Below are 23,736 nucleotides of genomic sequence, written 5' to 3'. Positions count from 1 at the left end.
GTTACGAAGCACCTAAGTACAAAAGTACCTAAGTTCACTGGTCCCATATAATGTATTTTAGAGCTGAAAGATTTATGTTCCCAACATGACCTTAAAACTCCATGCAATGCATCATAAGATTTTTAATACTATGCTAACAGCAATTTTAGGTTATTATTCTGTGGAATATAATATGTAATATCCAGGGATAGTTTTTTTTCTTGAAGTTTGCAAGGTGAATGGTTGTTAAGCATTTTTATTTAGTTAGCTTCAAATATTATTTTGCTTTTTTTCCCCTAAGAAAAGATTAGTGAAACTTTTTCTAAAGGTTGTTTGAAATAACAGGGTAAGCTTATTACACTGTCTGGCTTATTGCACAGTGATCATTATGTCAGATCCTATTTAAAACCATGCAGTTCTTTTAAACAGTCTTACAGAAAGAATACATTTAAACTATACTCTAGGTAATCAATAATTTGTGAGATTGCAAATGAGGTGTAGGGGAAAATTCCCAACTTACCCATGTGACACTTCCCTCTAACTACTACTAATTTGATATTCTAGAGTAATTTTTTAATAATTGGAAATCAGTGCCACAGAGTTATTTGAAAGAATAGTACCTGTGCTTTCACAATTTTCCCACTATATATACACTTACATTCTGTGTTTAAGAATCATTAAATACAAATATGCCCACAAAGTTAGTATAACCTATCATAATTTTGTGCAAGTCAGACATTTATTTATGGCACATGTAGTTTATATCTCTAAGTCAATTAACGTAGACAAATCTCAGTTTGAAGCCATTGGAGAAGCTGATGATCATTAGATATAGTTCCACATGCAGGATTCTGGTGTCAAGCAAACTTTGACATATCAGGAACAATTCCTATGGAACTGTAGGCCTGGGTAGAGTTATAATTTTATTTGAACTGTGAAGGTCTAACATATTTTGAAAAACCATGTCAAAATAGATATCTTTGTGAAGTGTTAAGCAACATTAATGGGCCAGAACATGAACTGAAACATATGTACAGAATCATCTTCTTACCTTAAAAGAATCTCTATAAATTTATTTTACACATTACATATCTGTGATTTAAAAAAGCACTCTTTTTCTGATCCCTGCATGAAGATTGTGCTTCTGCCCACATTAGCACTCCACCAAACCGTTTTTTGTCATAGCTGCCGTAACTTCTCTGTTAAAATATCCGGTAAATATTGAACTGTTTACAGGACCTTTCAGCAGCATTTGATATGCTTAAATACTTTCTCCTTCATTAATCATTTTCTTTGCAATGTGTACAGAACATCACAATCTTAGGGGTTTCTTCTCCCAATTTGCATTAACATGTACAGTTTGACTGTTCATTTATTTCATACCTTATGTTTGTAAGAATTACCAATTCAGGGGGCTTCCCTGGTGGTGCAGTGGTTGAGAATCTTCCTGCTAATGCAGGGGACACGGGTTCGAGCCCTGGTCTGGGAGGATCCCACATGCCGCGGAGCAACTAGGCCCATGAGCCACAACTACTGAGCCTGCGCATCTGGAGCCTGTGCTCCGCAGCAAGAGAGGCCGCGATAGTAGAGGCCCGCGCACTGTGATGAAGAGTGGCCCCCACTTGCCACAACTAGAGAAAGCCCTCGCACAGAAACTAAGACCCAGCACAGCAAAAATAAATAAATAAATAAATAAATAAATAAAGTCCTACCCCCAACATCTAAAAAAAAGAAAAAAGAATTACCAATTCATAATAAAATATAGTTAAATATTATAACATTTAGTTAAAATAGAAAGTTAATCAGAGTCAAGGTTGTAGGCTTTATTAGTAATTAGAGCAAAGATAGGTGATCTGACTGGATCAGTAAATAGTCCTTTTTATCTTAAAGTCCTCTACTAAAGAATACCTTTTAAGCAGCTTAAGTGTTATATCACTTATTCAGTTCTCTCTCTCCTGATGCAGACACATGTTCTTGATACCATTTTCCTCTCCTCCTCTCTCCATCTTGAAAACACACACCCACACCCCCACACACCCCCACCCCCGGCTCCACACACACAGAGCACCTCTCGGTTCTCAACCTGAGTCTTTGTCCTAAGGTAAAATCTTGTGCTCTAGCATAGTGCTGGCTGAGTCATCTGATGTTTGCAGACTTCAGTTAGTTCATCTGATATTTCTGTGTTCAGCTAAGTCGTTATTGAAGACTCTAAAACAGGATGATTAGTTTAGGAGGGAGCTCAAAGTTTATATATCTCTCAATGATGTGTGATATTTAGAAACCTGATGTAAGAAACAGTAGTCTCCCATGAGTGGAAGTGTTCAGAATTGTTTTAGTTAGAATTCAAGCCTTCTATTACTCATTTCCATAGCCAGCAAATATTAAGAACTTACCGTGATCCTGGCACTGTATACCCCTGGTGCTGGTGATACAATAATGGGACAAAACAAAGTCCCTGCTCTCATAGAGATTATATTCTATTTAAATGTATTTTAGTTCAAAGCCTCCATATGGGCTAATAGAACCTTCCAGATAATTGTGGTGGTGATTTTTCTGTTTTCTTTGAAGACTCAAATAAGTCAATTCCCTCCTTTAAGTCAATTTCCTCATCCATAAAACCAGGATAATATGCTTTATTATCTCTATCATATAAGAATGAAATTAAGTATGATTTGTGAGATTATTTTCACATGCTTTCTGTATTTGTGAAGTCCTGTGGAAACTAGCATGGAATTGTTGAACATAAGACAGAACAATTAAGATGAATATTTTCCATATCTTAATTGTAGAAATTCTATTCAAAGATAGTTTTTTGAATATCTTATTTATTGGTTAAGTGAAAATCTTAACTTTTTGTGCCAATTAAGGCTTACAGACATTCAGAAGATGGACTCTATTTAAGAACTTTTAATCTTCATGAATATGTGACTATTTTTTATGGGAAGAATCATTCCTTCTTAATGAAATTATCCTTCTTGTTATATTTTGGTCCTGTTAATAGGACAAATTCACCAAAAGTAATAAATTTATTTATAAAACTTAGTCTCAGTAGTTGTCTTCCAGATAGCTATGCCATTGAGTTCTTACTTTTTTATTAAATAGCTTTGTAGTGCTAATAAAAAAGTTTCATGTTTACCCAAAGTGAAATAGAAATGTATATGTACGTGATGCATTTTGCTTGTTGTTTTATTCTCTTGTTTTAGTCTGAAACTATTCATCATTTAAATGCAAAGCCTTCACTTTTCTGCTGCAAAACCGATTTATGTTATTAACTACATGCCTAGCAGCAGAATTCAGGGCACTAATTTTCTAAGTTTATGTCAGTATATTGACTCAAAGTGAATATTTAAGTGGTTCTGAGGAAAATATCACATTAGAATAAGAAGGCCTCTATAACAAGCTTTCCTTTGGTAGAGAGTATTAGATGCTTATGATTTAAAAATTGTCATTACAGCTTACATAATGAGATGCCTATGTACATTCAACCACTTTAGTTTATTTAGATTATGCAAGATAAGAGGTAGAATGTTTGGAACAAATCAGATGTTTGTCATTTTACCAAATTAAGACTTCTTTTCATTTTCACCTCTTCTATTTTTTATCATTCTTAGAATGAAGTTGGAGATTTTCTTCCCCTGCATTGCTCCCTTTCTCATTTAAATTTAGTTTAATCTTGAGGAATAATTAGTTATAGCCACATACTACAAAACCCTTGGTAACAAGTTATACAGGGAACCTAATTAGGAATTATAGATTTCCCATGATTTTGTTGTTCTTTCTTCATTTCATTTAAATCTATCTTTAGATTATCTTTTACTTTTGGAATAATATCTGGGTAATGATAGGCTATTTCATTATTTTATTAATTAGTCATCTACCAATGTAATACTAACTAATTTTAAGTCATTTGTTCTTTTGGATTCTATATCTTTGCAATGATCTTTTGTAATATTCTATTTCCCTTTCATATTTCCCTTTATATATTTATCATAACCACATTTTGAAGAAATAAGTCAAGAAAAAATAGTTTTTTTTTTTACCACATAGTTATCTCCCTTTTAGCTGATAGCTAGCATCTGTTACAAATAGAGGCAGAAATAAATTTAAGTTACTAATTTTAAAATTAGAGTGCATGTGATTTTTAAAAAGGCAAACAGAAAAAAGGGAAGAGAGGAAAGTGGTTCTACATACGTATTAGTAAGTACTTATTCATTTAGGAATCACAGGTAAAGGTATAAACCAAATTTATTTTTTTTTTAGCTGTCTCTTTCTTCACTGTTATTAGGATGCTTCCTTCCCTAGTCCCTACTGTCAGGATATTTAATATTGGTTTTTAATGATTTTTTTTTTCCTTAAACCAGATCAGCCCTGCAGCTGTTCAGGGTCCTAATGGATCTAGCGTGTGATTTTTTTCCCCTCCCTTTTCTGTCTGTAGATAAAGAGGTAAGCATTTTAGTATGAAGTTAATTTCTCTCTTCCTTTGTTAAAATTTTCTTGAGCTATGGCCTTTGAGTAAGTTATCACTGCTATTTAAAAATGTAATTATTTTTCCAACAGCCCTTTCTATGCTGAGAAATAGACTATCTGCTTTTATTTAAAAATTTTAAAGTTTCTTTTTTAAATAAGCATTTATATTCCTTTTGAATTCTAAAAATTTTCTGAGGGAAGAAGGTGTAAATTTGAGAGATTCACGTTAGAATTTTGGATGTTTAGGTCAGTTTACCGGCAAATTCAAATTATCTGAATATTCTTGCCTAGGAAGGCTTTTTTTTTTTTTTTTTTTTTTGCGGTACACGGGCCTCTCACTGTTGTGGCCTCTCACTGTTGTGACCTCTCCCTTTGTGGCCTCTCCCGTTGCGGCTCCAGAGCGCAGGCTCAGCGGCCATGGCTCAGGGGCCCAGCCTCTCCATGGCATGTGGGATCTTCCCGGACCAGAGCACGAACACGTGTCCCCTGCATCAGCAGGCGGACTCTCAGCCACTGCGCCACCAGGGAAGCCCTAGGAAGCTATTTGATTGCCTTATTTTGTTCTCTGAAAAAAGAACGCAGTCTGACTCCACTGCCCAGTCACCAAAGTGACTGCCCTTTGCTTTAGGAATTAATTTCCTTGTTCTAACTTTCTATGTGTTCTAACTTTCTATGTCCAAAAGGAATCCACCTTTTAGTCTAGTTTATTTAGCTTGCTATAGAAAGAAAAACTCACTCTGTGTAGATGGGGATGGGCTTTTAGAGAACCCTCAGGCATGAATGGATTAAGTACTGTTCATAGCTTTTTACATTTCCTATCACTTCTAATAAAGATTCATTTTAAGTGGAACTGCCCAAGAGATTTATCAGTGGAGAAATAATCTTAGGTTATGTACAACACTAAGCTGTATGTGCAGACTTCTGGTAACTTCAGCCATATACCAAGTTTTTTCCAGGGGGTTAAAGTCATGCCTGTAATTAAGACAAGCACATGTATAACTTACTGTCCAGTTTGAAATGTGTACGTACACCTAGTAATTATAGAAGTTGGATGATGAAATAATCAAACCTGTCATTAGGTCTGCTGTTAAGTTGGTCAATTCTGTCAGCTATTTGCTTTTTTTTTTTAACATCTTTATTGGAGTATAATTGCTTTACAATGGTGTGTTAGTTTCTGCTTTATAACAAAGTGAATCAGCTATACATATACATATATCCCCATATCTCCTCCCTCTTGCTTCTCCCTCCCAGCCTCCCTATCCCACCCCTCTAGGTGGTCACGAAGCACCGAGCTGATCTCCCTGTGCTATGTAGCTGCTTCCCACTAGCTATCTATTTTACATTTTGGTAGCGTATATATGTCCATGCCACTCTCTCACTTCGTCCCAGCTTACCCTTCCCCCTTCCCGTGTTCTCAAGTCCATTGCCTACATCTGCGTCTTTATTCCTGTCCTGCCCCTGGATTCATCAAAACCATTTCTTTTTTTTAAATTCTATATATATGTGTTAGCATACGGTATTTGTTTTTCTCTTTCTGACTTACTTGACTCTGTATGACAGTCTCTAGGTCCATCCATTTCAATACAAATAACTCAATATCATTTCTCTTTAATGGCTGATTAATATTGCATTGTATATATGTGCCACATCTTCTTTATCCATTCACCTGTTGACAGACACTTAGGTTGCTTCCATGTCCTGGCTATTGTAAATAGAGCTGCAGTGAACATTGTGGTACATGACTCTTTTTGAATTATGGTTTTCTCAGGGTATAGGCCCAGAAATGGGGCTGTAGGGTCTTATGGAAGTACAATTTTTAGCTTTTTGAGGAACCTCCATACTGTTCTCCATAGTGGCTCTATCAATTTACATTCCCACCAACAGTGCAAGAGGGTTCCCTTTATTCCATACCGTCTTCAGAATTAATTGTTTGCAGATTTTTTGAGGATGACCATTCTGACAGGTGTGAGGTGATACCTCATTGTAGTTTTGATTTGCATTTCTCTAATGATTAGTGATGTTGAGCATCCTTTCATGTGTTTGTTGGTAATCTGTATATCTTCTTTGGAGAAATGTCTGTTTAGGTCTTCTGGCCATTTTTGGATTTGGTTGTTTGTATTTTTTGATATTGAGCTGCATGAGCTGCTTTTAAATTTTGGAGATTAATCCTTTGTCACTTGCTTCGTTTTCAAATATTTTCTCCCATTCTGAGGGTTGTCTTTTCGTCTTGTTTATGGTTTCCTTTGTGATGCAAAAGCATTTAAGTTTCATTAGGTACCATTTGTTTATATTTCCCTTTCTCTAGGAGGTGGGTCAAAAAGGATCTTGCTGTGAGTTATGTCATGGAGTGTTCTGCGAATGTTTTCCTCTAAGAGTTTTATAGTGTCTGGCCTTACATTTAGGTCTTTAATCCATTTTGAGTTTATTTTTGTGTATGGTGTATGTGATGTTTTGTTAAACATCACAAATGGTGTTTAATCCATTTTGAGTTTATTTTGTGTATGTGTATTTTTGTGTATGAGTGTTCTAATTTCATTCTTTTACATGTAGCTGTCCAGTTTTCCCAGCACCACTTACTGAAGAGGCTGCCATTTCTCCATTGTATATCCTTGCCTCCTTTATCAAAGATAAGGTGACCATATGTGCGTGTGTTTATCTCTGAACTTTCTGTCATGTTCCATTGAACTATATTTCTGTTTTTGTGCCAGTACCATACTGTCTTGATTACTGTAGCTTTATAGTATAGTCTGAAGTCAGGGAGTCTGATTCCTCCAGGTCCGTTTTTCTTTCTCAAGATTGCTTTGGCTATTCGGGGTCTTTTGTGTTTCCATACAAATTGTGAAATTTTTTGTTCTGATTCTGTGAAAAATGCCATTGGTAGTTTGATAGGGATTGCATTGAATCTGTAGAATGCTTTGGGTAGTATAGTCTTTTACACAATGTTCATTCTTCCAATCCAAGAACATGGTATATCTCTCCCTCTGTCTGTATCATTTTTAATTTCTTTCATCAGTGTCTTATAGTTTTCTGCTTACAGGGTTTTTTTAATCTACTTAGATAGGTTTATTCCTAGGTATTTTATTATTTTTGTTGCAGTGGTAAATAGGAGTGTTTCCTCAATTTCTCTTTTAGGTTTTTCATCATTAGTGTATAGGAATGCAAGAGATTTCTGTGCATTAATTTTGTATCCTGCTACTTTACCAAATTCATTGATTAGCTCTAGTAGTTTTCTGATAGCATCTTTAGGATTCTCTATGTATAGTATCATGTCATCTGCAAACAGTGACAGCTCTACTTCTTCTTTCCAATTTGGATTCCTTTTATTTCTTTTTCATCTTTGATTGCTGTGGCTAAAACTTACAAAACTATGTTGAATAATACTGGTGAGAGTGGGCAACCGTGTCTTGTTCCTCATCTTAGTGGAAATGGTTTCAGTTTTTCACCACTGAGAATGATGTTGGCTGTGGGTTTGTCTTATATGACCTTTATTATGTTGAGGTAAGTTCCCTCTATGCCTACTTTCTGCAGGGTTTTCATCACAAATGGGTGTTGAATTTTATTAAGAGCTTTCTCTGCATCTACTGAGATGATCATGTAGTTTTTCTCCTTCAGTCTGTTAATATGATTTATCAAATTTATTTGCGTATATTGAAGAATCCTTGCATCCCTGGGATAAACCCCACTTGATCATGGTGTATGATACTTTTAATGTGTTGTTAGATTCTCTTTGCTAGTGTTCTGTTGAAAATTTTTGCATCTATGTTCATCAGTGATATTGGCCCCTAGTTTTCTTTTTTTTTGGCATCTTTGTCTGGTTTTCATATCAGGGTGATGGTGGCCTCCTTGAATGAGTTTGGAAGTGTTCCTCTCTCTGCTATATTTTGGAAGAGTTTGAGAAGGATGGGTTTTAGCTCTTCTCTAAGTGCTTGATAGAATTCGCCTGTGAAGTCATCTCGTCCTGGGCATTTGTTTGTTGGAAGATTTTTAATCACAGTTTCAATTTCACTGCTTGTGATTGGTCTGTTTATATTTTCTAGTTCTTCGTGGTTCGGTCTTAGAAGGTTGTGCTTTTCTAAGAATTTGTCCATTTCTTCCAGGTTGTCCATTTGGTTGGCACATAGTTGCTTGTAGTAATCTGTCATGATCCTTTGTATTTCTGCAGTGTCAGTTGTTACTTCTCCTTTTTCATTTCTAATTCTATTGATCTGAGTCTTCTCCCTTTTTTTCTTGATGAGTCTGGCTAATGGTTTATCAATTTTGTTTATCTTATCAAAGAACAAGCTTTTAGTTTTAACGATCTTTGCCATCATTTTCTTCATTTCTTTTTCATTTCTTTCTGATCTGATCTTTATGATTTCTTTCCTTCTTCCAACTGTGGGATTTTATTTTTTTCTTCTTTCTCTGCTTGATTTAGATGTAAGGTTAGGTTGTTTATTTGAGATGTTTCTTGTTTCTTGAGGTAGGATTGTATTGCTATAAATTTCCCTCTTAGAACTGCTTTTGCTGCATCCCATAGGTTTGGGGTTGTCGTGTTTTCATTGTCATCTGTTTCTAGGTATTTTTTGATTTCCTGTTTGATTTCTTCCATGATCCCTTGGTTATTCAGTGGTGTATTGTTTAGCCTCCGTGTGTTTGTATTTTTTACAGATTTTTTTCCTGTGAAGTCTCATAGCATTGTAGTCAGAAAAGATACTTGATACAATTTCAATTTTCTTAAGTTTACCAAGGCTTGATTTGCAACTTAAGATATTATCTATCCTGGAGAATGTTCCATGAGCACTTGAGAGGAAAGTGTAATCTGCTGTTTTTGAATGGAATGTCCTATAAATATCAATTAAGTCCATCTTGTTTAGTGTGTCATTTAAAGCTTGTATTTCCTTATTTATTTTCATTTTGGATGATCTGTCCATTGGTGTAAGGGGGGTGTTAAAGTCCCCCACTTTCTGTGTTACTGTCGATTTCCCCCTTTATGGCTGTTAGTATTTGCCTTATATATTGAGGTGCTCCTATGGTGGGTGCATAAATATTTACAATTGTTATATCTTCTTCTTGGATTGATTCCTTCATCATTGTGTAGTGTCTTTCTTTGTCTCTTGTAATAGTCTTTATTTTGAAGTCCATTTTGTCTGATACGAGAATTGCTACTTTAGCTTTCTTTTGATTTCCATTTTCATGGAATATGTTTTTCCATCTCCTCACTTTCAGTCTGTATGTGTCCCTAAGTCTGAAGTGGGTCTCTTGTAGACAGCATATATACAGGTCTTGTTTTTGTATCATTTCAGACAGTCTTTGTCTTTTGGTTGGAGCATTTAATCCTTTTACATTTAAGGTAGTTGTTGAAAAGTGTGTTCCTATTACCATTTTCTTAATTGTTTTCTGTTTGTTATTGTAAGTCTTTTCCTCCTCTTGTGTTTCCTGCCTAGAGAAGTTCCTTGAGCATTTGTTGTAGAGCTGGTTTGATGGTGCTGAATTCTCTTAGCTCTTGCTAGTCTGTAAAGGTTTTAATTTCTCCATCGAATTTGAATGAGATCCTTGCTGGGTAAAGTAATCTTGGTTGTAGGTTTTTTCCCTTTCATCACTTTAAATATGTCTTGCCACTCCTTTCTGGCTTGCCGAGTTTTGTCTGAAAAATCAGCTGTTAACCTTATGGGGATTCCCTTGTATGTTAATTGTTGCTTTTCCCTTGCTGCTTTTAATATTTTTTCTTGGTATTTAGTTTTTGATAGTTTGAGTAACATGTGTCCTGGCATATTTCTCCTTGGATTTATCCTGTATGGGACTCTTTGTGCTTCCTGGACTTGATTGACTATTTCCTTACACATATTAGGGACGTTTTCAACTATAATCTCTTCAAATATTTTCTCAGTCCCTTTTTTTTTCTCTTATTCTTCTGAGACCCCTATAATTGGAATGTTGTTGTGCTTAATGTTGTCCAGGAAGTCTCTGAGATTTTCCTAAATTCTTCTGATTCTTTTTTCTATATTCTGCTCTTTGGTAGTTATTTCCACTATTTTATCTTCCGGGTCACTTATCCGTTCTTCTGCCTCAGTTATTCTGTTATTGATTCCTTCTAGAGAATTTGTAATTTCATTTATTGTGTTGTTTATCATTTTTTGTTTGCTCTTTTGTTCTTCTAGGTCCTTGTTAAATGTTTCTTGTATTTTCTCCATTCTATTTCCAAGATTTTGGATCATGTTTACTATCATTAGTCTGAATTCTTTTTCAGGTAGACTGCCTATTTCCTCTTCATTTATTAGGTCTGGTGGGTTTTTACCTTGCTCCTTCATCTGCTGTGTGTTTTTCTGTCTTCTCATTTTGCTTAACTTAGTGTGTTTGGGGTCTACTTTTCACACGCTACATGTTCGTAGTTCCCATTGTTTTTGGTGTCTGCCCCCAGTGGCTAAGGTTGTTTCAGTGGGCTTTGTAGGCTTCCTGGTGGAAGGGACTGGTGCCTGTGTTCTGGTGGATGAGACTGGATCTTATCTTTCTGTGGGGCACAACCACGTCCAGTGGTTTGTTTGGGGGTGTCTGTGAACTTATTATGATTTTAGGCAGCCTTTCTGCTAATGGGTGGGTTTGTGTTCCTGTCTTGCTAGTTGTTTGGCATAGGGTTTCCAGCACTGTAGCTTGCTGGTCGTTGATTGGAGCTGCTTCTTGGTGTTGAGATGGAGATCTCTGGGAGAGCTTTCACCATTTGATATTACATGTGGCCGTGAGGCCTCTGGTGGACCAGTGTCCTGAACTCAGTTCTCCCACCTCAGAGGCTCAGGCCTCACACCTGGCCAGAGCACCAAGACCCTGTCAGCCCCATGGCTCAGAAGAAAAGGGAGAAAAAAAGAAAGAAAGAAAGAAAGAAAGAAAAAATAAATAAAATAAAATAAAATAAAATAATTAAAATAGAAAACAGTTATTATAAATTAAAAAATTAAAAAGTAACCAAAAAAAGAAAGAAAGAAGAGAGCAACCAAACCAAAAACAGAGCCACGAGTGATAACAAGCGCTAAAAACTATATTAAAAAAAAAAATAAATAAAGACAGTCAGAACCCCAGGACAAATGGCAAATATAAAGCTATGCAGACAAAATCACACAAAGAAGCATACAGACACACACTCACAAAAAGAGAAAAAGGAAAAATATATATATTAAAAAAATAAAAGGAAGAGAGCAACCAAATCAATAAACAAGTCTACCAATGATAATAAACTCTAAATACTAAACTAGGATAAACATAAAACCAGGAACAAATGGGATGCAGAAAGCAAATCCCCAAGTCTACTGTTGCTCCCAAAGTCCACCATCTCAATTTTTGGATGATTTGTTGTCTATTCAGGTGTTCCACAGATGCAGGGTTCATCAAGTTGACTGTAGAGATTTTATCTGCTGCTCCTGAGGCTGCTGGGATAAGTTTCCCTTTCTCTTCTTTGTTCACCCAGCTCCTGGGGTTCAGCTTGGGATTTGCCCCTGCCTCTGCATGTAGGTCACCTGAGGGTGTCTTTTGGGAAGTCTGAGGTCTACTGCCAGCATTCAGTAGCATTCCGTAGGAGTTGTTCCACATGTGAATGTGGTTTTGATGTATTTGTAGGGAAGAAGGTGATCTCCACGTCTTACTCCTTCGTCATCTTGAAGGTGCCCCTCCAGCTATTTGCTTTTAGAAAATAGGAACTAAGCTCAAAATATTCCAACTCTTCCATCTCATTATTGTTTATTATAATTTTTTATATTTTCATATGACTTAAACACCTATATGTAAAACAATTCACTGTTATATAGTATAGAAAAAACTCAGTAAAACAAAACATGCATACATGTGTTGAAAGGTAAACAGAGGCATATTAAAATTTCTATGAATTTATTTGAGCTAATGAAGCCACATTCTTTCTTGGATGGGTCTCATATCCAGTCACGCCTCAGATTGGGACTTGAACCCATGATCCCTGACTTAGGAGGAGACTCAAACCCACTGTCTTTTAAGTGAAACTGCTCACCTGGTATCAGTACTTACTGAAGCTCAGGTTCTTTTGTCTTGTCACAGAAAGAATTCAGGGTGAGGCAAAATGATAGGTAAAGAGTGAGTTTATTAGCATAGGAAGCTTGTGAGAGGTACAAGTGGGCAGGCAAGGGAGCACAGCCCTGACAGCAAAGAGGGCTACATTTTTATAATCAAAGAAAAAGTGGGAGGGGGAAGACCACCTTCTTCATCATTCTTGGGTAGATGTCAAGGCTTACATCATTAGTTCCTCCTTTGACCCTATGTGGTTTAGCCGGGACTGTCATGGCGTTATTGAAATCATATGTATTTTAGCAGAAAGATGGTAACATATACTAAAAAATGGTTATGCACCTCAGGTTTTGGTATAATGTCCCCTTTCATCTAGTTTCTTTCCCCTTTCCCCTATATTCCATCTTGGCTACATGCAGAAATGCTCTTCTTCAAGTACCATTAACTCCCTGGCTTCATGTAACAATATTCAGACCCCATATCTATTGTCTTGTGTTTTAACTATCAGGACTTGTGGCTTGAGTGTGCCTGGAACTTGAATGCACCTGGTCTTCCTTCAAGATACAGTAGGTTGGGGCTTCCCTGGTGGCACAGTGGTTGAGAGTCCGCCTGCCGATGCAGGGGACACGGGTTCGTGCCCTGGTCCGGGAAGATCCCACATGCCGTGGAGCGGCTGGGCCCGCGAGCCATGGCCGCTGAGCCTGCGCGTCCGGAGCCTGTGCTCCACAATGGGAGAGGCCACAACAGTGAGAGGCCCGCGTACCGCAAAAAAAAAAAAAAAAAAAAAAAGATACGGTAGGTTATTGGATTCTTTTCTTGAGTGGTCATTAGCTTACAACAGTTTCCCAAACTCCCTTAAAATTTCCTTTCTGTCTTTAATCCCCTAGTGGGATTTTTAAACTAATTATTCTACTCTATCCCTATCACTAACATTGATTTGAATCAGGCAGCATCAAACCAAAAGTGGTTAGGGTCACTCTGCCAACAGGAGCTAGGGGAAAGGTGTTTTTTATACAGCAGACATAGAAGCAAAGCACGGAAATTATTTGATTGGCTATAACTTAAGTGGGTACCTCATTTAAGTGGGAAAGGCTAGATGGCTGTTTGTGATTGGTTGTTCTTAGGTTTTTATTTCCTAACTTTGGAACATTTATAGGAATTTATCTAGCTCAGGTTTGGATTTGCTTACACAAGCTGCCAAGGCATTAGAGCCACCTCAGTCTAATAGCCTCCTTGTTTAATTACTTTAATACATGCTTCTGCAGGGTAGAATATCTTGTGAACTGTATCTGCTTTTGTGGCTGGTTAAGTAGAACAGAGAACTTCTTCTATCTATTAGTTATTTTATGAGTCTGTTTCTTTGGATCAAGGAGAGGATTACATGTGAATAGAAAAGCACTGTCTCTTGCAGTGTCTTGCTCAATGAAAGCTTTTGATTAAGCAAGAATCAGTTATCTTCCAAAGGGTTGGCAGGAAGAATGTGTAATGAACCATATAGCTGTTTGTTCTAAGAATGTACATGTTGGATAATGGTATGGTAAAGTCACTGTGGCCACAGGAGGAAACAAGAATTACACTTGGAAAGGAGAAGTCTATTATACGCACAGGTTCCAGGAAGGAGGTCATCAAGGCTATGCAGGGCCACAGGGGAAGCAATCAGTTTTGGTCAAGTGACAGAAGACAGGAGTGAGGGGAAAGTCTGAGTCAGAGCCCTTATTGGGGTTTCTGTGGGAAACGCAAGGCAGGGCCCAGTAAACAGCTTAGGATAGGCTAGTTTGAATAATTCCTTCAGACTTTGAGCTATAGGGTTGGTCTCTAGTTGCCTGGTACCTGCGCCGGGGTTTAAGACAGAAGAAATACTGGCTTGGTGTGTGAGAGTTAGGTAAGGAAGTAGTTGGGCCTATAGACTCCGGTTTGGTTGATTTGCCTATGAAAGATATGCTCTAGGCCCAGAGGCTTTTGGGATCTCTAAGAATTAACTAGCCCTGGGAGAGACAATCTCCCCTAGGCCAACAAGTCACCAGTAAAACATCATGAAATACAGAAAATGGAGTTAGAAGGCCTGGTTCTAGTCCTTGGCCCATGCAGTTCCTGGGTATTGAATTCCTTATCAGTAATGTGAAAATGAAAATATCTGTCTCACTTTATTGGACTGATGAGGACCAAATAAGTTAATATTTGTGAAAAAGCTTTGATGGTATAAATTCAGGATACAAATAGTTGCCCTCAGGAATCATTATATCCAAGGTGCCCTTGAAGTTTATAAAAGAAAGAACCCTTTGGTGTACAACTGATTCTTATTTAACCAAACCATGTACATCTAAATATTTCACAACTGGAGAATAAGTATGTGTTTGTTTTTGTTTTAAATAGGGGTGAAAACTTTTACCCACTAAATATATGTAGTACAGGACTGTGCTGCCAAAAATTATATGCATATAGATTAGTGTTATACATTATTTTTCTATACACTCTTCTTCCTCTGCCTTATTGAATCTTGTAATTCTTTAAGGTTAAAGTTCAGTCTCTCCATCTTGGCCAAAACTGCCAAACCACCCTCATTCACAAGTGTTGCTATCCGTTGGACACTTACTCTATTTACTATATATACTGTTTATTTGTTTCTTATATTCAGTTCTGTGCTGTCAATTATGTTTTCATAATTTATTACCTTAAAATATTATAATAAGTCCAGTAAGAGCAAGCAGTTCTTGTATCTAATTTCTTCATTCCTCGTATGGAATTTAATATGTACTGTAAACTCACTAAATATTGTTTATTGCTTATTAACACATGATCTGTAGGATCAGTGGAGAACTTTAGGAGGCAAAAGAGTTTGGAGGCAAATGTTTACATTAACCACCCAATAATGAAGCAGAACATAAAAGTTTTTTATAATATCTAACTCTCTTTGATATTAAAGAGTAATTATAGTACCTTACACTCCAAATCAGATTTTTTAACCTTTTTTAAAATTGAACTATAGTTAATTTACAGTGTTGTACAGCAAAGTGATTCAGTTATGTATATAATATACATATGTTTATATATGTATATATATATTCTTTTCCATTGTCGGTTATTATAAGATATTGAATATAGTTCCCTTTGCTGTACAGTAGGTCATTGTTGTTTATATATTTTATATATAGTAGTATGTATCTGCTAATCCCAGACTCCTAATTTATCCCTCTCCCCCACCCAAATTTCCCCTTCGGTAACCATATTTGTTTTCTATGTCTGTGAGTCTGTTTCTGTTTTGTAAATAAGTTCATTTGTATCATTTTTTTTTTAGATTCCACAAATAAATGGTATCATATGATATTTGTCTTTCTCTGTTTGACTTCACTTAGTATGATAATCTCTGGGTCCATCTATGTTGCTGCAGATGGCATTATTTCATTCTTTTTTATAGCTGAGTAATATTCCAGTATATATATGTACCACAACTTCTTGATCCATTGATCCAATGGACATTTAGGTTGCTTCCATGTCTTGGCTATTGTAAACAGCAGACATAGCTTCCATGTCTGCTATGAACATTGGGGTGCATGTATCTTTTCCAACTAGAGTTTTCTCTGATATGCCTAGGAGTGGGATTGTAGGATCATTTGATAACTCTATTTTTAGTCTTTTAAGAAACCTCAATACTGTCCTCCATAGTGGCTGCACAAATTTACATTCCCACCAACAGTGTAGGAGGGTTCCCGTTTCTCCACACCCTCTCCAGCATTTGCTATTTGTAGACTTTTTAATGATGACCATACTGACCGAAGTGAGGTGGTACCTCATTGTAGTTTTGATTTGCACTTATCTAATAATTAGCGGTATTGTGCATCTTTTCATGTGCCTGCTGGCCATCTGTATGTATTCTTTGGAGAAATGTCTGTTTAGTCTTCTGCCCATTTTTTGATTGGATTGTTTAATTTTTTGATATTAAGCTGTTTGTATATTTTGGAAATTGAGCCATTGTCAGTAACATCATTTGCAGATATTTTCTCCTAGTCTGTAGGTAGTCTTTTTGTTTTGTTCATGGTAACCTTTGCTATGCAAAGGTTTTAAGTTTAATTAGGTCCTATTTGGTATTTTTGGTTTTTATTTTCATCACTCTAGGAGATGGATCCAAAAAAATATTTCTGCAATTCATGTCAAAGAGTGTTCTGACTATGTTTTCCTCTAGGAGTTTTATAGTATCCAGTCTTTCATTTAGGTCTTTAATCCACTTTGAGTTTATTTTTGTATATAGTGTTAGAGAATCTCTAATTTCATTCTTTTACATGTAGCTGTCCAGTTTTCCCAGCACCACTTATTGAAGAGACTGTCTTTTTTCCATTGTATATTCTTGCCTCCTTTATCACAGATTAATTGACCATAAGTGTCTGGGTTTATTTCTGGGCTTTTTATCCTGTTCCATTGATCTATATTTCTGTTTTTGTGCCAGTACCATGCTGTTTTAATTACTGTAGCTTTGTAGTAAAGTGTAAAGTCAGGGAGCATGACTCTTCCAGCTTCGTTCTTCTTTCTCAAGATTGTTTTGGCTATTTGGGGTCTATTTTGTTTCCATACAAATTTAAACATTTTTGTTCTAGTTCTGTGAAAAATTCCATTGGTAATGTGATAGGGATTATATTGAATCTGTAGATTGCCTGGGGTAGTATGGTCATTTTAACAATATTGATTCTTCTAATCCAAGAACACGGTATATCTTTCCATCTGTTTCTGTTGTCTTCAATTTCTTTCATCAGTGTTTTATAGTTTTCAGAGTACCAGTCTTTTGCCTCCTTAGGTAGGTTTATTCCTAGGTATTTTATTCTGTTTGATGTGATGGTAAATGGGATTGTTTCATTAATTTCTCTTTCTGATATTTTATTGTTAGTGTATAGAAATACAACAGATTTCTGTGTATTAGTTTTATATCCTGCAACTTAACTGAATTCATTGATTAGCTCTAGTAGTTTTCTGGTAGTGTCTTAAGGATTTTCTATGTATAGAATCATGTCATCTGCAAATATTGACAGTTTTACTTCTTGTTTTCCCATTTGGATTCCTTTTATTTCTTTTTCTTCTCTGATTACTGTGGCTTGGACTTCCAAAACTACGTTGAATAAAAGTGGTGAGAGTGGGAATCCTTGCCTTCTTCCTGATCTTAGAGGAAATGCTTTCAACTTTTCACCATTGAGTATGATATTAGCTGTGGGTTTGTCATGTATGGCCTTTATTATGAAGAAGTAGGTTCACTCTATGCGCACTTTCTGAAGAGCTTTTACCAAAAATGCATGTTGAATTTTATCAAAAGCTTTTTCTGCATCTATAGATGATCATACATTTTAAAATATTTATTTATTTATTTATTTATTTATTTGGCTGCACCGGGTCTTAGTTGCAGCATGCGGGATCTTCATTGCCGTGTGCAAGATCTTCGTTGTGGTGTGCAGGATCTTCAGTTGCAGCATGCAGGATTTTTTTTTAAAAGTTGTGGCATGTGGGATCTTTAGTTGTGTCATGTGAACTCTTGGTTGTGGCATGTGGGATCTAGTTCCCTGACCAGAGATCGACCCTGGGCCCCCTGCATTGGGAGCCGGGAGCCTGGAGTTGTAGCCACTGGACCACCAGGGAAGTCCCAAGATGATCATATGGTTTTTATCCTTCAATTTGTTAATGTGGTGTATCACATTGATTGATTTGTGGATATTAAAAAATCCTTGCATCCTTGGATAAATCCCACTTAATCATGTTATATGAACTTTTTAATGTATTGTTCGATTTGGTGTGCTAGTATTTTGTTGAAGATTTTTGCATCTGTGTTCATCAGTGGTATTGGCCTGTAATTTTCTTTTTTTGTGATATCTTTGTCTGGTTTTGGTGTCAGGGTGGTGGTGGCCTCATAGAACGAGTTCAGAAGTATTCCTTCCTCTGCAGTTTTTTGGAATAGTTTCAGAAGGGGATAGGTGTTAACTCTTCTCTAAATGTTTGGTAAAATTCATCTGTGAAGCCATCTGGTCCTGGACTTTTGTTTATTGGGAGTTTTAAAATTACTGATTCAATTTCAGTACTGGTAACTAGTCTGTTCATATTTTCTATTACTTCCTGGTTTGGTCTTGGGAGATTATACCTTTCTTTAGACTTGGGAATGGAAGATGATACACTATTCCTAGAGCTTTAGATGGATGTCCCCATTCATTTCTCTAGCTACAACCCTCTTTGTGAAGCAATGACCTTGAGCAATAAGATAGTATGCTACTTAGATCCTATGCTTTCCTTCTGTACCACACTGTAGGTAATACCCCTGAATTCCCTGCTCAGATGGCTTCAAATCTCCTTTCAAGAACTTTAAGGCTTCTTGTTGGGGGTCCATTCTCCAAAGGGTAAACTGTGCTACTGGTATGCTCAACCTAGGTTGAATAGAGAATCAGATTTGGCATCTTTTTGTAGCAAAGGAGGGACACAGCTGGGACATGAAGACTGGGATGCTCATGTATGTGCTTGTGTGAAGTCCTTCATGGTATGGGATTTACCTAGCATCAGGGAGGAAATAGAAATGTGGTTGACTAAGGTTAGGGGTTGGCTCTGGATGGACTACCACATGCTGGCATGAAATTCTGAGAAGTCCAAATATTTTAAATTTGAACCTGGCCTTCCAGTATCTTTCTAAAGTAGGCAAATAGAACATACTTAGAGTTTGACCTTCTTTGAAGAATGATTTATCATTTAAAAATATTTAGACATTTGGTATGTGAGCCCTATACTTCCATTCTTTCCTTGGACCCCATATTTTTAGAGGCTCTATTTATTTTAATACTTGGAAATTGTAACTAAAAGTTATGTGACTGTATAAATACAAATATAACTTTGTGTAAATGCAGTGTTTCCAAAGGATACATTATGATTTAAATATGATAGCATTTCTATATCTACTAATGACAATATATTTTTAGTAAATTTCCTAGCCTTTTAGATCTTATAGCAATCTTGAATTTATTTATACTCTTAGTGAATCATATTCAAATTTAAAAATCTAATTTAAATTACTTTCAGTATTCTTGGATCAGATTAAATTTAGCAGTTGATCCCTTTTGGCTATTTTGGTATCTGAATCTCATTCTGATTTCTTTCTTTCTTTTTTTTTATTGTTTTTTTTTTTTGATTATGAGAGAAGAAACAGCATTGTTTCTCAAAAATCATTAATTTAACATAGAAAATAATGTACCATTTTGTTAAACATCCTTATGTAGTGCTTTGAAAAGAACCACATTTCTCATTATTTGCATGTGTTTTGTTATTTCCTTATCTCGTTTCAGATTAATCCTGATTCAGTGTATGCATGTCATATTCTTCTCATCCCTGATCCTTCTTTCCATCTAAACATTTTTTCCAAACTCAACATATTTTTAAATAAAGATATGTAATGATTTCAGAACTATTTTTTCTGTCACAGATGTAATTTTTCACATTTATTTAATCTCATATTTTAGGAGAATTGATTGTTTGATGAGAATGGTTAATACTTTTTATTAATATGAAGAGATATAGTCTGAAGATGTTAAGATGTAATTATTCAAACAGAATTTATTGACAGTCTATCTCTATACTCTTATATGGGAGAGTAGAGGATGCAGTGTAGACAATAGTAATTACATGCATTCCCTGAGGAATAAAATCAATTCTGATTAGAAATTTATCTGAAATAAGAATAATCACTGGATAAGTACCTTAGAGGCTCTCCAATGGGGAAAATGCTTAGAATTTTGGACACTTATTTTGACAGTTCTCAGATTTTATTAGTTGTATCTTGTCTTACTATTTATATTCTGAATGGTTAGCTTACCATTTTAAATGAGCTCTGATAGTTCTGGTTTGCCTTTAAATTTACGGGTAACAGTCATATAGACCTATAATATGTTAGGGTGAAAGGTATTTAGATGGGTAATTTTATGTGCCTCTGTGAAATTTTTGGATCACCCCTGATAAGCAGTGGGTGTGTTTTGTAAAGTTGTATCCACAGTTCTAAAGGAACTCATTGTTTCTTCTGGAAAATACCTTCTGAATTTCAAGCAAGCAACTTACAAATGAAATTTTAGATACAGAATTGTTTTTAAGTTTGCTTGATGGATAATATAAATTGTTTATTTGTGGAAATTTAAAGTAGATAATTGAAAGTATTAGTGTTTCAACAATCCAACAGACTGAGGAAAGAAGCCATTCTGTTAGAAACTATATTAATTGAAATTCCACCAGTCTCGATTAATTAACTCTCTCCAGCCAAATAAAATAAGAAACTGCAAACTGGGTGAGTTAAATAAGCTTATTATAAATCACTGAAGTGTGGTATCAAGAAATAGAACACATTCACTATAGAAAACAGTTTATCATTTCCACTGTACTTTAATAGAAATGAGAAATTATGGTGACTAGTATGTTTTTCCAAAAAGACTGTGAAGTTACCAGAATGTGTTTTTGTTTACTGAAAATTATTATAACTTTTATTATACAAATAAAATATACTTACAATCTAAATTTGTAATATAGAAGTATGCAGTATTAGATGTATAAATAATGACAATGCCAATTAATTTCAATGTACTCAAACATTTTTACTAAAATTATAAAAAAGATAAGTTTTTTCTATTCATATAGGTGGCAGAATGCTTCTATGTAAACATACAGAAGTGAAGAAAATCCAATGATCTAGCTCAGAGTAAAAGCCAAAGTGTTTCCAATGCTCACAAAGGCTTTTTTGCACCTTCTTTGCCTCTCTGTTTAGTGCCCGTTCAAGCTGTTCCTAAAACATACCTATACCCTCCTGCCTCAGGGATTGGTACTTACTCTTTCTTCTTCACTGCCTCACCCCTAAGACATTACTTAAATGTCACAATCTCAGTACGGCCTTCTCTGGTCATACTATTTAAAATTTCAACCCTCTTCCCCATCTCCCTGCCTTATTTTTTCCCACTGTACTTTCTACCATATTTTTCAGTTGACTCATTTACAGTTTTTATTGCGTCTCCTCACTCTAAGTAAGATCCATGAAGGCAGGGAGTTTTTGTTCAGCTAGTGCACTGCTGTATTCCTAGTGTCCAGAATAGTGCCTGATAAATATTTCTTGAATAAATCTAAAGCCTTCTCTATGTCTATTTTCTATCAAAATAGACATGTAAATGTTTAATTGAATACTGATGAATATACCTCAATTTGTGGCAACTTGGATATGAAGACAAATGGGTAACTAGAGTACATTTGTCATTGGTCTAGTTATTTGATCACATAATAGATGCTATTTTAGGTTGTTTATAAAGTACTAGAAACCATTTAAAGTTCTTTACATATATTAACTAATTTATGCCTCACAACAATCCTATGAAACAGGTACTCTTATTAGCTCCATTTTATAGTTGAGGAAACTAGAGGTTAAATAAAGTATCCCTTGATGTTGCAACTAACATGTAAGAAGGTAAGATTCATACCAGGACAGCTGGTATGTTCAGAACCTATTGTCTTAATGAAAGCCTCCTGGTTAAAATCCTGCATCATTGTTGCTTTGCTTTGCTTTATTTGTATCCTTTTTATTCATTTTTCTTTCAGTAAAACAGAAAATTTTTGAAGTAGTTGTATATGTTCGACCACTGTGTTTTCATAATCATTTATTTTATTTTTGCTTTTTGCAGTGGGATGCCATCACTGAAATGGATGAACACAATAGGCCCATTCACACATACCAGGTATGTAATGTGATGGAACCAAACCAAAACAACTGGCTTCGTACAAACTGGATCTCCCGTGATGCAGCTCAGAAAATTTATGTGGAAATGAAGTTCACACTGAGGGATTGTAACAGCATCCCATGGGTCTTGGGGACTTGCAAAGAAACATTTAATCTATATTATGTGGAATCAGATGAGTCCCATGGAATTAAATTCAAGCCAAGCCAGTATACAAAGATTGACACAATTGCTGCTGATGAAAGTTTTACCCAGATGGATTTGGGTGATCGCATCCTCAAACTCAACACTGAAATTCGTGAGGTGGGGCCTATAGAAAGGAAGGGATTTTATCTGGCTTTTCAAGACATCGGGGCATGCATTGCCCTAGTTTCAGTCCGCGTTTTCTACAAAAAGTGCCCCTTTACTGTTCGTAATCTGGCCATGTTTCCAGACACTATCCCAAGGGTTGATTCTTCCTCCTTGGTTGAAGTAAGGGGCTCTTGTGTGAAGAGTGCAGAAGAACGTGACACTCCTAAACTGTATTGTGGAGCTGATGGAGATTGGCTGGTTCCTCTTGGAAGGTGTATCTGCAGTACAGGATATGAAGAAATTGAAGGTTCTTGCCACGGTAAGAAAGAAATATTTAAATAATTATTCATGCATTCAAATGATGGTTTTTTAAAGGTAAATTGGTTGTATATTTATTTTCAAATAATACATTTTCAAATACTATTCCTGGAAGAATTAATTGTGGAAGAAATTAACTCATATTAACTATAAGATAATTTCTGATATTTTTTCCTCCTGGGAATGGTGTATGAAAATGTAAAATAAATTATATACCATAACAAGTGTTCTTCCATATTGCCTTCAGTAGAATAGTTGCTGTATGAATTGCTGTATTTGCCTGATTTTTATAAAGGAAAGCAACATCAATAGTAACAACAAAAAGCAAAAGGGATCAAAGCAGGCATTTGATTAACTTTTATGTTTTGGTGGTTTATAGAGAATATGACATTTAAAGACAGTTTGAAAGCAATTCTTTCTTTCATGTTGAATTGTAATAATTGAATAGTACCTAGGTAAGCCGAAATTATATTTAAATAAATGAGGAATTCATATGTTTTCATATGAATCATACATATGTTTAAAAATATATAGGATAGTTTATAGGAATGTTATGTGTTTGGTGATTGAGTACTGAGTATATCAGAAATTTATCCTTTGCTACTATTAAGTACAATTTCCTACCATATAACACATTAGCTTTTTTTGTTTAAATGACAGTACTTGTGCAAGATCGAATTATTAGGAAGTATGAACACAATGCAATGCTGATTAAGCTTAAAACCATACCTTTCATATAGTTATGATATGAAATATCTGTAATTTTCAAGATAAAACAATTTTTTATTTGAATCATTTTATGAAGGCTTATTAATCTAATAAATATATACACTTAAAAATTATTGCATATCCCCTGATAAAGATAATTTATATCAATTATGTTTGGATTTAGGACTCATAATCAAAACACAAATAAAGAAATAAAATTAATTCTTGGTAAATAGTAACATAGTAGAGATCTTCT

The 23,736-nt window shown here is 35.5% G+C and overlaps 1 protein-coding gene across 4 annotated transcripts in view; it reads left to right on the top strand.

Moving 5' to 3' along the window:
* Positions 1-23,736, top strand: part of EPHA6 (EPH receptor A6) — a gene marked incomplete at its 5' end in the record, with an annotated part of 845,284 nt that overhangs the window by 111,796 nt on the left and 709,752 nt on the right. For all 4 annotated transcript variants that reach the window (XM_082625310.1, XM_082625308.1, XM_082625309.1 and 1 more), the window contains one exon: positions 22,110-22,773. In XM_082625310.1, the coding sequence (XP_082481436.1) occupies positions 22,110-22,773 (664 nt within the window). The remainder of the gene's footprint in view (positions 1-22,109; positions 22,774-23,736) is intronic.

The sequence above is a fragment of the Mesoplodon mirus genome, assembly GCF_964341445.2.
Source record: "Mesoplodon mirus genome assembly, chromosome: 6".
Taxonomy (NCBI): Eukaryota; Metazoa; Chordata; class Mammalia; order Artiodactyla; family Ziphiidae; genus Mesoplodon; species Mesoplodon mirus.
Note: the sequence above shows the minus strand (reverse complement) of the source record. Positions and strands in the feature narration are given on the sequence as shown.